At 41.7% G+C, this 15138-nt stretch overlaps 1 protein-coding gene across 3 annotated transcripts in view; it reads left to right on the top strand.

The window, feature by feature from the left end:
* Positions 1-1501: 1501 nt before the first annotated feature.
* Positions 1502-15138, top strand: part of pds5b (PDS5 cohesin associated factor B) — a 261787-nt gene continuing 248150 nt past the window's right edge. The window contains exon 1 of one of the 3 annotated variants that reach the window (XM_068033499.1): positions 1502-1599. Coding sequence is in view for 1 of the 3 variants with exons in the window: in XM_068033498.1 (XP_067889599.1) it covers positions 1924-1926 (3 nt within the window). In the remaining 2 variants the exon portion in view is untranslated. Of the gene's footprint in view, positions 1600-1654; positions 1927-3181; positions 3276-15138 lie in introns of those variants that run through there. The other 2 variants (XM_068033498.1, XM_068033500.1) reach the window with 2 other exon arrangements.

Raw genomic sequence — 15138 nt, 5'->3', positions numbered from 1 at the left:
TGTGATTCTGTGAATTAGGTTTCTGCCCCTGCCACAGTATGATGATGACACACAGTCCCTCTTGACCCATCCGCTTTCTCTGCATTTGTTACACTGCTTGTCCAATATCTACTACTGGATGAGATGAAATTTCCTCCAGCTAAATATCGAGAAGGCCAAAGTCATTGCTTTTGGTCCTTACCACAAACTCAGTTCCTGGGCCATTAACTCCATTCTTCTGCTTGTTGACCTACATTGGTTCCCAGTCCAGCAATATCTCAATTCTAAAATTCTCATCCTAATCTTCAAATACTTCTATGTCCTTGCCCTTTCCTATCACTGTAACTCCCACCAGCCTTATAACCCTTTGAGACCTGTGCAGTCCTCCAATTCTGACATCTTGTGCATCCCCAATTTTAATCGCTCCATCACTGATGGGTGTGCTTTCAGCTACCTGAGCCCCAAACTCTGGAATTCCCTCCCTAAATCTCTCTGCCTCTGTAGCTTGCTTCCCTCGACTGAGATGCTGTTACAAACCTATCTCTTTGACCTCTGTCCTAATATTTCCTTCGGTGGCTTGGCGTCAAATTTTGTTTGATAACGTTACAGTGAAGCACCTTGGGACGTCTTACTATGCTAAAAGGTGCTATATAAATTGTTCTTGTTATGTAGGTAAGCAGGCATCACTTACATATAAAACGTGAACTCTCGGTGTCACCAATGGCACAAATTTGTGACAACAGGAAATAGGCGTGACAAAGGGGTAGTACTAATAATTTTTCATGGTTAGATAACCTGAACACATGTTTTGTATCATTTTAACATTCTGACAAGAACACCTAGGTTTCTCTGACAGAAAAAACCCACAGCGCTAAGACTTTACTAGTGTTCAAATTGAGAACCTGTTCTACAATAAATATACTATACATTTTGTTTCTGCCAAAGTATGTTTGTGCTACCATCATATAACCCACAATGCTTGCAAACTCTGAAGATTTTGGAGTCAGCTCCAAAACGTGAATTATCCCATGAAAACAACTCAAAACCTCGTGTTGAATACTTTGAGCTTTTGTATCAAATGGAACACTGTACTTGTTTTGTTTTAAAATGGTTGTAATACCTTTTAACGACGTTTGGAGATGCTCTTGCTTCAATTTTCCAGCAAACTGGTACGAGTCATGAAGTTCTTTTGGCGAAACTTTTATTAATGCTGCAGGATAAAATATATGCACTGCCACCGCGAAAGAGGCAGGCCTACTTTTTATTTCGCATCGGGGGCTGTATACTGATTCATAACCCAAGTGGTGCTGCAACTCCCCATTAACTCGGGTGCATTTTTGCTGTATTGCAGAGAGTGCGCAGGTCTGTTGTCGACCTTTCTGTGTCTCCCTTTCTCCCTTGTAAGGCGCTCCCCAAAACCAGTATGTGAGGAGTGTGGGTCAGTGGTGAGAGTGGGCAGTGTGCAGGCTTTGGGCTTGAATGATGTGTTGACAGTGACTCCCGCCTCCCTCCCCCCCCCTGCTCTCCGTTCATTGGTGCAGCCGGAGACAAATTGGCGCCATTTTGAAGCGTTTCGGGGGCAGGCGGCAGGGACGCGGTGAGGACTGGCCTCTGACACGGGTGAGTATCACCAGCATTTCCATGGGGGATTTCCCCCTCCCGGTGCAACCTTTTTGTTTCGGTGAGGTCGGATCGGTGTATTGCCGGTCAGCTGTGGCTGTTTGCCGTGTGGTGTGGGCGCAGTGGCGGTTTGGTTCGGTTGGGCTGAGCGGTTTTTAGTGCGTGTTCGTTTTTGCCTCTGTTTTTTTTTCTCTCCTCCTCCTCCTCCTAACTCGGTGATGCCTTTCGCTGCTGCTGTGGTTTTGTCTTCAGTGATCGGCAGAGTGCTCCTGGATACTCCACCGGGGAGAGGTTGGGAAAGCTCTTTGGGTTCCGCTGGAAGTCATGGTGTGAGATTATGGATTTTTTTTTTTTGTGTGTGTGTGTTAAGATTGAAAATGACGATATTTGAAGTGTGCTTGGTAGGTCTTTTCCCAAAAGGGTCGAGTTTGCAGGGTTTCGGGGCCTGGTTTTTGCCTTGGCCTAGTGCTTGACGTATTTGATCGCTCGTCCACATATTTTTATTCTCTTTCCCCCCCCACCTTTCTTTTCAGTAAGAAATATTCGATGAGCTGTAGTGTACTGTTCTTTAAGTGATTGAGATCGGACGTGTTGAATTGTAGGTGGCCATCTGAACCAAAAATTAAATCTGATCGAGTTGCTGCAGATACTAAATTAAGTATAGAGTGGTTGACGTTGTTCAGGGGGAAATACTGTAATAGTCATGTTTATGGCATTCCTGTCATCTCAGTACCTGTGATAACCAGCAGCCGTTGAGGACCAAGAGTGGTAACAGGTTTTTGATGCGCAAGTGTTCTCACCCTTTCTATTAAAAAGGCAAATTTTTAGTGATTACTAATCAGGAAGTTGCATGGTGGGTTAACTTTTTAAAAAATACTCTTTTTGAGCTTAAATTGTATGTGGCCATTTCTACCTTTTGATTAGCTAATGCTTATGTCAATTGAGAGTGAGACAAATTGCTGTATCTGAAAAAAACTTTGTAAATGGCCTAATTTTTCTGTACCTCTTGTGGTATCTAGGTTAACCATATTTAAAACCTATTCTACAGCTTGATGTCTAATATTTTTAATATGTTAAAATCAAGGAATATGAATCTCTTTAGACTAGAGCAAAAGGTCTTGTGTAAGCACATCAATCACAGCTGTTAACTTCAGCTTTACTTTTGTGAAAGTGTTGCAGGTAGTGTCTCCATATATTCTCAAAGCAGAAAGATTTCAGTCAAGAGTTTTATAGGGATGGAAGAAATAGGAGTTGGAGTAGGCCATTTGGTCCTTTGAACCTGCTCTGCCATTCAGTAAGATCATGGTTGATCCATCTCAACTTGATCTTCCTCTACTATCTCCATATCCCTTGATTCCCTTAGTATCCAAAAATCTGTTGACCTCTCTGGAGGATTCTCAGCCCTTTTGAGTGAAGAAATTTCTCCTCACATCAATCTTAAATGGCTAGCTGCTTATTGAGTGTGACCTGTAGTTCTAGACTCCCAAACCAGGGGAGTTCCTAGCATTAGACCCCTTAAGAATTTTATATGTTTCTATGAGATCACTTCTTATTCTAAAGTCTATGGATTATAGGCCGAGTCTACTCAATCTCAACTCGGAGGACAATCCTCCCCTCATCTCAGAGACCAGTCTGCTGAACCTTGGTTGCACTCCCTCTTAGCCGAGTCTCCTTGGGTAAGTACTTCCAGATGTGGTATCACCAAGGCTCTATATAATTTCAGTAAGACTTTACAACTGAAGAGTAACATACCATTTACTTGCTGCCCCTGCTATGTGACTTGTGTACAAGGGCACACCGGTCCCTCTGAATACCAACATTTCCCAGTCTCCCACCATTTAAAAAAAAAAAAATCTGCTTTTCTGTTTTTCCTACTCTAAGTGGATAATTTCACACTCCACCACATTATGTTCCATCTGCCATGTTCTTGTCCACTGAGTTAACTTTGCAGCCTCTATGTCCACCTCGCAGCTTACTTTCCCACCTTGCTTTGTATCATCAGCAAACTTGGATATATTCCATTTGGTTCCCATATCCAATTCATTGATATAGATTGTAAATAGCTGAAGCCCAAGCACTGATCCTTGCAGTACCCCCTTAATTAGAGCCTGACAATCTGAAAATGCCCTGTTTATTCTGACTTTGTCTGTTGTCTGTTAACCAATGCTCAATTAATGCTAATATTGTCCCAATCCTATGAGCCCTAATTGTGTGTAATAATGACTTATGAGGAGCCATTATCAAATGCTTTTTTAAAATCCAAAGACATCCCCTTACCTACCTTGCTAGTTATATCCTCAAAAAGCTAACAGATTTGTCCAGCACTAATTCCCCCTCAAATCTGTGTTGACTCTGCCTTGTCACATTATGATTTTTCAGGTGCCCTGTGAGCATGTTGCTTATAATAGATTCTAGTATTTTCATTACTACTACTGTCAGGCTAACTGGCCTTTAGTTCCCCTTTTTTTTCTCTCTTTGATACTGAAATTAGGTTTGCTACCTTCCAATCCACAGGGACTGTTTTAGAATATAGGGAATTCTGAAAGATCAAACCAATGCATTCACTATCTCTATACTCATGTCTTTTTAAAAACCTGAGGATGTTGGTCATTGGGTCCAAGTCCCATTAATTTCTCCAGTGCTGTTTCTTTTAATTGTACTGATTTTCTTTAAGTTCCTCATTCTTGCTGGATCCTTCGTTCCTCACAATATTTGAGTTTTTTGTGCCTTTTGCCTTGAAGACAGATACAAAGTATTTGTTTTAATGTCTTTGCCATTTCCTTACTTCCATTATAATGTCTCCTGTCTCTGGCTGTAAAGGACCTACATTTACTTTGGCTAATCTGTTCCTTTTTCACCTACCACAAATGTTTAAATGCTGTTTTTATGTCTCGCTTGCTTGCTTTGATATTCATCAATTTTTTGGGGTCATCCTTTGCTGAATCCTAAAATCCTCTCAATCCTCTTACTGCTCCTTTTGGCAACATTAAAGTTTCTTTCATCAAATAAATACTACCTTTAACTTTTCTTTGTTAGCCACAGTTGGACCACTTTTTCCATGGGGTTTTTGTTCCTTTTAAAGAATGTATATTGGTTGCAAATTTTCAATTACCCCATCCCTTCACCGTAATGGGTTACCCATTACAACCACAGTACCTTTCCAATCAGAAACCCAGTGAGGGATTGGCAAATCTGAGTAGGAGGAGAAGATAGAGTTTTGCAGCAGCTTCATTTAATTCAGTGGGGCTGGTCTTTCAGTGGTGTTAAGGAGCTGTGGCAGAGTAATCTACATATTTTCCAAAGCAGTTATGCATTTTTATTAACTTCACTGAAAGTTGACCATTGGCTAACCAGCATTCTGAAATTGTGTAATGTTTTTGTTTGGGTGAGGGATGCTAGGGTAAGAGAATTGCAATATTCTGTTTTTGCACCCAGTGTTGGCATCAAGTATAACTGGTCAGGTACAGCAGGTACCAGATGTGGATAAAACTTCCTTCAGCTTGCCTGCACAACATAACTTAACTCCAGCTCAGAAGAATGTTTTCCATTGTGTGGAAGTTTCTTGCTTCTCCATTCTGTTGCAGCTCTAAGACACTCCATGAGTACTTTTGGGAGCTGAATGTCAGCTTGGCTCAGTAGTAGCACCCCTGCCTCCAAGTTGGAAGGTGGAGTTGAAGCCCAGCACTGGGACTTAAGTACATAATCTAGGCTGACAGTTTAGTAGTGATGCAGTTCTGTCTTTGTGGCACAAGGCTGTGTACAAATTAATTGCTGCATTTGCCTACATGGCAACAGTAACAACAATTCAAAAGTAACTCATTGGCTGTGAAGTGCTTTGCGACATGCTGAGGATGTGAAAACTGCAATATAACTACAAGTTCATTCTTTGTTACCTCCTTTGCTGCAGTCTAACTCTATGAACTGGATTGAAACTGGTCAAGCTTATAGGATCCTTGTATCTAAGGAGACTTTTTTCCCATTAACTTGGACTAGAATTAGATTCAAAAGTAGATTCTCTAAGTCAGAGCATTATGTTTTTAGTTTGCTTTCTTAGCCTAAACTTGCAACTAGTTTTTGCTGCAAGTTGATGTTGACTGTTTGCTGGATATCCAGTATGTGGTAGATGCAAATTAATTTTTGTGTCCACTGCAATTTGTGGTTCCTGTTCTGTCCTGATTGAATTCAAATGACCACTATCCAAAGTCCTGTGCAAATGTGTAGATAAAATGTCACAATGACTTGTTAACCTTGGTGGCTCATAGTTCAACTGTTGCTAGTTTTAGAATCTTTCGTAAGTGGTGTTGAATCACTTATGATTTTACATGGCAAAAAGGTTAACTTCAGTTTCAGTGTTTTAACAGTCATACTTAGGTCTGCAAATAGCATTTGTTCTTTTAAACTTTTTAGTACTACAGCTAGATTTGGGTAATGTCTTAAGTGCCTATTCCTTTTTGTGATGAGATGAGGCAGTCTGAAATTGTTGATGAATTAATAAAATACTTAAGCGCTGGAAATCTGAAATTAAAACCAGAATCGCTCAGGCAGCACCTATAAGCGGAAAATGTAATTGCAACTCAAGGGAGTATTAGAGTTTCATACTACTTTTTGTAAATTGTTCTATATGGTGGTAATGTAGCACTGGAGTGAGCACTGGCATGTTTCTAAGTGGGTAAGATTGAGGGCACATAATTACTGAATGAGGTTTAATTGATCCAAATTATCCAAAAATATGCAAAACTACAACAACTACTTGCATTTATACAGTGCCTTTTTAATGTGGTAAGATATCCCAAGGTGCTTCCTAGGAATTTTATCAAACAAAATTTAACATTGCGCCACGTAAGGAGTAAGTAGGACATGAGAGGCAGGATTTAAGGAGTGAGGTGGTGAGATTACAGGAGGAAACTCCAGAGCTTAGGACCTAGGCTGCTAGAGGTGGTGTGGTTTAAAATTGGTAATGCACAAGAGGCCAGAATTAAATGAGCACATATGATCGGTTTGGAGGAAGGATGAGGCCATGGAGTGATTGGAAAACAAGGATGAGAATTCTATAATTGAAGCATTGCTAAAATGAGAGCCAGTCTAGGTCATTGTGTGTTGGGGTGATGGATGAATTGGGACCTGGTGTGAGTTAGGATATGGGCAGCCAAGTTTTTGAATGAGCTTAAGTTTACAATAGATTTATTTTAGTGATATTTTCTGAAATAGATTTTCTAAGATACAGCATATGAGTAATTTTGAGATGTAGCATAGAGTAGTGTAAGAAATTGAAGGGAAAAGGTAACTTTGAACCTATAGCTCCCAAAGTGCTCTAACCCTGGGCTTCTCCTGTCATCTCTATCAATTAGTACAAAACAGATTTAGAAATTGATTGCTATGATTAATCAACAGTACCAATATTAAAGGCCTGCTTGGATCTGCAAATGAGGCCCGACCCAGCCCGAGTCTTTCCATTTTTTTTTTCCTGTGCCCGACCCGACCATCAGTTAACTTACCTTCTGTATTTCACTTTGTTCCTTACTTGCACAAGCTTAAAATAACTAAAGTCCAATAAGTAAATTAACATTAGAGTCACTTATCTGAGGTGGCGCTAGAGCATGTCCGGCCCGTCTTGACCCAAGCCTGAATGCCGGACTTGGAAGTGCGACTGGACCCGAACCCGACACATTGTCTGGTCCCGTCAGGTAGCAGGCCTTTAGCCAACATCGCTATATGATGTGACTACCAGGATGGTAGATGGTGAATTAAAAGCAAGTGTTCTCTTTTTACGATTGCTGGCAAGGCAACGCATGCATGCATCTTAAAGGGACTGCTGGTTGTGTGCAGTCTGTTTGTCCCTGTGTGGCACATTTCTGATTTGTTGCACGACTTGGAGGGAGCATTGCCCAAAGTAATTGACAGCCAGTGAAGTACCTTTGATGTGTAGTTACTTTTGTAATGTAGGAAATGCAGAAACCAATTTGAATACAGCAAGGTTCCACAAACAGCAATCTGATAATGATCGAATCATCAGTTTTAGTGATGTTGGTTGAAGGATAAATATTGACCAGTGCTTGACAGACCTTTGGTCTTACTGTGTCTAGAAATTGCTTTGTATCCTTACATATATTTGGTAAATTGTGTCACTGTTGAAGTTATTGAACCAAAAAAAGCTGTAGTGAGGGCAAATCACTCGTTTAGGGGGGAAAAGGGCTTCAGGAGAACAGGACTTCACAGTGCCCAATGTCAACACTGTCTCTCTCAACTGGATGTTGCTATTTACAGGTGTATCTATTAATAGTTGTGTTTGAGAATTCTTTTGGCAGAATATTGATGTAAGCTGACCTTTTACCAAGTTGCAGATTGTTGCTAGCTTATTTGGCACTGCGAGGGCTTTTTTTTTAGCTTGGTTTTTTTGAGTAATATTGTAACAGCATATCCATTTAAATATAAAGCTGTGGTGATACCAGGCAGATTATGAAGCAAAGTAAAAATATTTTTCATCTAAACATTATTAGCAAAAGGAGCCAATTAATTAGTGGATGTTGGGTTGTATAGTTATAATTCCTGTTAGTTTACGGGTTGTCTTATGAACAACACTTTTGCCTGTCTTGTATTGAACATGTACTTTAATCTAAGGTTATAGATGAATTTCAGCTGACTTAAATCATATGATGCGCCATATGTTGTAGTAGAGCAGTAAAGTGAGGATGATATGAACTGTTTGCAACAGGACATAGGCTAGCAGAGTGGGAAGACAAATGGCAGATGGAATTTAATACTGACAAGTGTGAGGTGATGCATTTTGGCAGAAGGAATAAGGAGAGGCAATCTATACTTTAATGGCACAGTTCTAAAGCATGTGCAGGAACACGGGGACATGGAGGTACATGTGCATAGATCTTTTGAAGGTGGCAGGACATATTGAGAGAGTGGTTAGCAAAGCATATGGGATCTTGGGCTTTGTAAATAGAGGCATTGAGTACCAAAGCAGGGAAGTTGTGCTGAACCTTTAGAAAGCTCTGGTTAGGTGCCAACTGGAGTACTGCATCCAGTTCTGGTCACCACACTTCAGGAAGTTATGAGGGGGCCCTTGAGAGGGTGCCGAGGAGATTTACCAGAATAATTCCAGGGATGGAGGAAAAGCTGGGTTTGTTCTCCTTTCAAACAAAGGAGATTGAGGGGAGATGTCATGGAAATGTGCAGGCTTAGATTAGTTAGACAAGGCAAATGGTACAAAGATTAGGGAACACCGATTGAAGGTTTTGAGCAAGGGAGGCAGGTGGAAGCACTTGTTTAAAAATTCAGTGGGTGGTAATAACCTGGAACTCGCTGCTCAAGGGTCATGGAGGTGAAGACAATCAATGACTTGAAGAGGAAGTTGGATGGTTACTCTAAGGAAGTAAACTTGCAGGGTTATGGGGATTGAGCAGGGAGTGGGACAGACTGCATAGTTCAGTGGCGAGCGGACATGGACTCGATGGGCTGAATGGCCTCCTGTGCTGTAAATGACTCTGACTCTTGTCTTGTTTGATGAGTCAATTTAAAAAGATTGATTGAAACATTAAAAAAGTCATTTGGACAAGCTGCTTTTTCAGTCATCCTGTTGAGTTGGACAAACTTGAGCAATTTAATTCAGAAAATGGGTTTTAAGTTTTTTAGAAATATTTGGTCAAAAAAAAATCTTGTTATTACTTAACAATTTTATGTGAATATTAAGGAATTCTCAAGTATGCAGAAAATAATTGCATTTAAGTTGCTGGGAATTGTATTTTTATTTATTTAGTGCTGTCATTCAACTACTTGAACTGCAAACAACCGTTGGCCTGTGGTTGTTATTACCCCCGCATGTTTGACTGTCCATTCCAGAAATGAATGCAGTGAAGTGTACATCATAGTCACTAAACTGAATGAAATGGGGCTAGAGTTTGCTTTTTGGTTAAGGTACACGTAAGTATGGGATTGACAGGACAACTTTGAGAATTTATAATTTGTCTGCAGTGCACTCTGCAAGTTGCAGGTCGTGGTCCTTTTGACCTGGATATAGAAAGATGGGAATTTCCTGCTTCCAAATTACAAAACCAAGATTTGGCTTTTCCACAGTGTTTTAAATTTTGCTACTTCAACGGGGAGAAGAGATTGCAAGAATTTTCAGTGTTTTTGCCATGTTTGCATGAAATATTCTGTTTTTGTCTGGTTAAATGTTTATGCTTATCAAGGTCAGGGATGTTGGTGCTGAGGAGTGTAACACTTTCCCTTCCAACATCCAGTTAGTATCAGTCACTTCTTGGACAGCTGTAAGCACAAGCCAGATACATAATTTTCCTTCATTATTCCCATTTCAGAAAAAAATCCTATTGCAGCTATCCTTGAGATTTGCTAATTTGTGGTTAGTTTTTTTCTATAAGTTTAGTACTTCATGAGAAACGGAGTTGAACTGCCAAACTTGTTGCTCTCTGTCACCTTTTTATAGCTTGTAGAGAGGGAAAGCTTCAAAATATCAATCTTAGGACTGGTGTTCCAATTCAGTCCCTTGAGTGAATGTTTGTGCTCACCCGTTGTGGCACTAAACTTTAAAACAAAAATCTGCTTCCTTTCATCATCTGTCTTCTGGCTTCTTTGTATCCATATCTTTTGACCCTGTTTCTTTTTTTAATAACGTTGCATTTTGTCAAGAAAAGCTGAATGGTTTTGGTTGGCAGAAAATGTGCATTGATGGCGACTCTTGCTTTTCAGGGTTTTGTGCAATCCCAGTGCCCTTGTGGATTTTGTGACTTAGAGTAAGTGTCAAGGTAAATGAACAATTTGTTAAAGTAAATTCTACTGTCATTGAAGATTGGCCAAATTCTGGAACAAGTCATCGTGGTACAACAACCAATACTTTATTTATATACCACCTTTTTAATGTCATGAAAGGTCCCAAGGTGCTTCAGCTTGTCGAAAGCAAAATTTGATACCAAGTGACATTCGTGCAGATGGTCAACAGCTTGGCACAGAAGTAGGTTTTAAGTGGCATCTTTCAAGGAGGAAAGAGAAGTAGAGATTTTGGGAAGGAATTCCAGAGCTTGGGGCCTAGACAGCTGATGGTAATGCCATTTGGGATGCATTTTGGGAGGACTAACAGGGCAAGGGAATATGCAATGGATGGTAGGACCCTAGGAAGTACAGAGGGTCAGAGGGACCTTGGTGTGCATAGATCACTGAAGGCAGCAGCACAGGTAGATAAAGTGGTTAGGAAGGCATATGGGATACTTGCCTTTATTAGCCGAGGCATAGAATATAAGAGCAGGGAGGTTATGATGGAGTTGTATAAAACACTAGTTAGGCCACGGCTGGAGTACTGTGTACAGTTCTGGTTGCCACACTGTAGGAAGGATGTGATTGCACTGGAGATGGTGCAGAGGAGATTCACCAGGATGTTGCCTGGGCTGGAACATTTCAGCAATGAAGAGAGACTGGGTAGCCTGGGATCATTTTCCTTCGAGCAGAGAAGGCTGAAGGGAAACCTGATTGCGGTATACAAAATTTATGACGGACATAGGGTAGATAGGAAGAAACTTTTTCCCCTTTAGCAGAGGTGTCCGTAACCAGGGGGCAGGAGGTTCAGAGGGGATTTGAGGAAAGATTTTTCACCCAGAGGGTGGTTGGACTCTGGAATGCACTGCCTGAAGGGGTGGTAGAGGCAGGAACCCTCACAACATTGAAGAAGTATTTAGATGAGCACTTGAAACACCATAGCATACAAGGCTATGGGCCAAGTGCTGGAAAATGGGATTAGAATAGATAGGTGCTTGGCTGTCACAGATGGGCCTGTTCTTGTGCTGTGTAACTCTGACCCTATCACAGGGCATCTGCGAGGCTGAGAGTTTCATAGCTGGCACATTTTATAGATGTGGTCACCCTGCAGCTTAAGAGTATACAGGCAGAGAGGGAATGGGTGACTGCAAGGCAATCAAGAAGGACCAGGCAGTTAGTGCAGGAGCAGCTTGAGTGAATATCTCATCAACCTGTATTCCATTCTGAATACTGGTGAGGGTGATGGTTCCTCTGGGATGTGCATCCAGAGTCCAGACCATGGCTGGCTTGGCTGTACAGTGGGGGGCATGAGGAAGATTGGAAAAGCAATAGTGGTAGTGATTTCTATAGTTGGGGGACCAGACAGGTGTTTCTGTGGCTGCAGACATGAATCTAGTATCTCCCTGGTGCCAGGGTCAAGGATGTCATCGAGTGGCTGTAGAGTACTGAGGGGGGAGGGTGAGTAGCCAGCAGTTGTGGTCCATATTGGTACCGATGACATAGTTAGAAAGAGGGATTTGGTCCTGCAGGCAGAGTTTGGGGGAGCTAGCATAGAAACTTGCAAGCAAGATTTCTCAAGATAGTAATCTCAGGATTACTCCCAGTTGCGCAAGTGAATATAGAAGTAGGAGGATAGAGCAGATGAATGCGTAGCAGGAGAGATTGTGCAGGAGGGAGGGCTTTAGATTCTAGGAAATCAGCATCTGTTCTTGTGGGTGGGGGGAGGGCATAGCACCGATACAAGCCAGATGGGTTGCACCTTAACAGAGCTGGGACAAATTTCCTTGAGGGGTGACTTTGCTCGTGCTATTGGGGAGGGTTTACACTAACTTGGCAGAGGTGTGGGAACCAGAGATAATATAAGAACGAGGTGCACTGAAAATTGGAAGAGACGAATAGCACTGGAGTAGGAAATAAATAGTAAGGTATTAGGTGGGGTCAGAGTAAGAAGGAATGTAATAAGGTCTAAATTGTGTTTGCTGTGCATGCATATGAATGCATGCAATTTAGAAAATAAAGTTGGTGAGCTGCGGGCGCAGATAGCCACATGGAAATATGTCGTGGTGATAACGGAGACCTTGCTCAAAGGGCAGGACTGTGTGCTAAATATTCCTGAATACAAGGTGTTCAGAAAATATTAGGGAGGAGGGGTAGCTGTGTTGACTGAAGGAGAGCATTACACTGCCAGCGAGAGTGTATCTCCTGGAGGGGTCAGGGACAGAATATATTTGGTTAGAGCTAAAACATTCGAGGTACCATTGCATTGCTGGGTATATTTGAAAAGTCATTGACTAATGGGAAGGATATAGAGCACACATTTTCAAGGAAATTACAAAAGAGGTGCAAGAATGAGAGAGTAGTTATAATGGGGGACTTCAGTTTATCCTAATACAGACTGTGATAGTAATCGTGTCAAGAGTTTCTAAAGTGTGCTGAGGAGAATTTTCTACATCAGTATGTTTCCAGTCCAATGAGGAAAGAGGCATTGCTGGTTCTGGTGTACGAGGTGGGTCAAAAGGATCAAGTGTCAACAAGGCAACATAGAGGGGACAGTGACCATAACATCATAAGGTTTAGGTTAGCTGTGGAAAAGGACAAGGAGCAATCCAGAGTAAAGACAATTGGGCGAGAGCCAATTTCAGTGGAGTGAGAATAGATCTGACCTAAGTAAATTGGAATCCAGGATTGGAAGCCAAATCTGTAACCGAAGAATGGGCTGCTTTTTTGAAGAGGAGATGGTTGGGGTACAGTTAAGGTGTATTTCTACAAAGGGCTGGTTGCGGGGGAGCAGAAAGGTCTGGCGGACAGATCCAGAGTTCCCTGGATTATGAAAGAGAGAGAGTAAGATGAAGTTGAAAAAGGATGTATATTTGAGGAAGTCATCAGGGCGGATGACTGGAGGGTGCATTGCAGGCAGGTTGGGAAAAGTAAAGGCTCAATCCAGGGGCTATTGCTGTTACTTCGAGTAACTGGTTAACCAGATCCAACCATACTGGGCACAGAGCGTCACCTAAAGGGATAGGATAAAGAATAGTTATTAATAAAGAATAGTATTGGATTCATGCCTGTCCTGTATGAAAAGGAACTAGCAGCTGACATAAAAAGAAATTCCGAAGTCTTCTATAGACATATAAATAGTTAAAAGGTGAAGCAGGGCTGATTAGGGACCAGAAGGATGGGATTTATGCATGGAGGTGGGGGGAGGGAATAGCTGAGGTATTCCAGCATCCGCAGTATTTTGCTTTTATTTTAGTATTAAATGAATACTTTTGCATCTGTCTTTACCAAGGAAGAAAATGCTGCCCAAAAATTGTGGCAGAGAAGGTAGTTGAGACACTGGATGGGCTATAAATTGATCGAGGAGGTATTAGATAGGCTGGTTGTATTTAAAGTTGATAAGTCACCAGGACTGGATGAGATGCATCCAAGAACACTTGAAGTAAGGGTGGAAATTGTGAAGGTGCTGCCCATAATCTTTCAAACTTTTTTTTAGATTTAGATGTGGTGCCAGAGGGCTGGAGAATTGCAAATGCTGCGTAGAAAGGGTATTCTGACCAGCGCAGCAACTACAGGCCAGTCAGTTTAACCTTAGTTGTGGGAATGCTTTTAGAAATGATAATTCGGGACAAAATTCATAGTTATTTGGACAAATGTAGATTTGTTAAGGAAGGGCAACATGGATTTGTTGAAGGCATATTGTGTTCAGCTAACTTGCTTGAGTTTTTTGAGGTAACAGAGAGGATTGATGTGTTTGTTGTGGAATACATTGACTTCCAGAAGATATTTGGAAAAGTGTCACCTAACGGCTTAGGAACATAGGAGCAGGAGTAGGCCGTTCAGCCCATCGAGCCTGCCCTGCCATTCAGTATCATCATGGCTGATCATCCACTTCAATACCTTTTCCCCCACACTATCATATCCCTTTATGTCATCGGTATTTAGTAATCTGTCAATCTCTGCTTTAAACATACTCAATGACTGAGCTTCCACAGCCCTCTGGGGTAGAGAATTCCAAAGATTCACAACCCTCTGAGTAAAGAAATTTCTCCTCATCTCTGTTCGAAGTGGCTTTCCCCTTATTTTGAAATTGTGTCCTGTGGTTCTAGACTCCCCAACCAGGGGAAACCTCTTGACTGCATCTACCCTGTCTATCCCTTTTACATATTTTGTATGTTCCAATGAGATCACCTCTCATTCTTTGAAACCATGGAACATACAGGCCCAGTTTTCCCAATTTCTCATTTCCCGCCATCCCGTGAACAAGTCTGGTGAACCTTTGTTGCACTGCTTCTATGGCAGTAATATCCTTCCTAAGCTAAGGGGACCAAAACCGCACACCCTATTCCAGGTGTAGTCTAACCAAGGTTCTATACAATTGAAGCTAGACTTCACTACTCCTGTACTCAAATCCTCTTGTGATAAGGTTAACATACCATTAGCTTTCCTAATTGCTTGCTGCACCTGCAAGTTGGCTTTCAGGGACTTATTGACAAGGACACCCTTTGTGCATGGGCGGCGCAGTGGTTAGCACTGCAGCCTCACCGCTCCAGCGACCCAGGTTCAATTCTGGGTACTGCCTGTGTGGAGTTTGCATGTTCTCCCTGTGTCTGTCTGTGTGGGTTTTCTCCGGGTGCTCCGGTTTCCTCCCACAAGCCAAAAGACTTGCAGGTTGGTAGGTAAATTGGCTATTATAAATTGCCCCTAGTATAGGTAGGTGGTAGGGAAATATAGGGACAGGTGGGGATGTGGTAGGAATATGGGATT

This window comes from Heterodontus francisci, chromosome 6 (assembly GCF_036365525.1).
Source record: "Heterodontus francisci isolate sHetFra1 chromosome 6, sHetFra1.hap1, whole genome shotgun sequence".
NCBI lineage: Eukaryota > Metazoa > Chordata > Chondrichthyes > Heterodontiformes > Heterodontidae > Heterodontus > Heterodontus francisci.
This window is presented reverse-complemented; position numbering and strand designations above follow the sequence as displayed.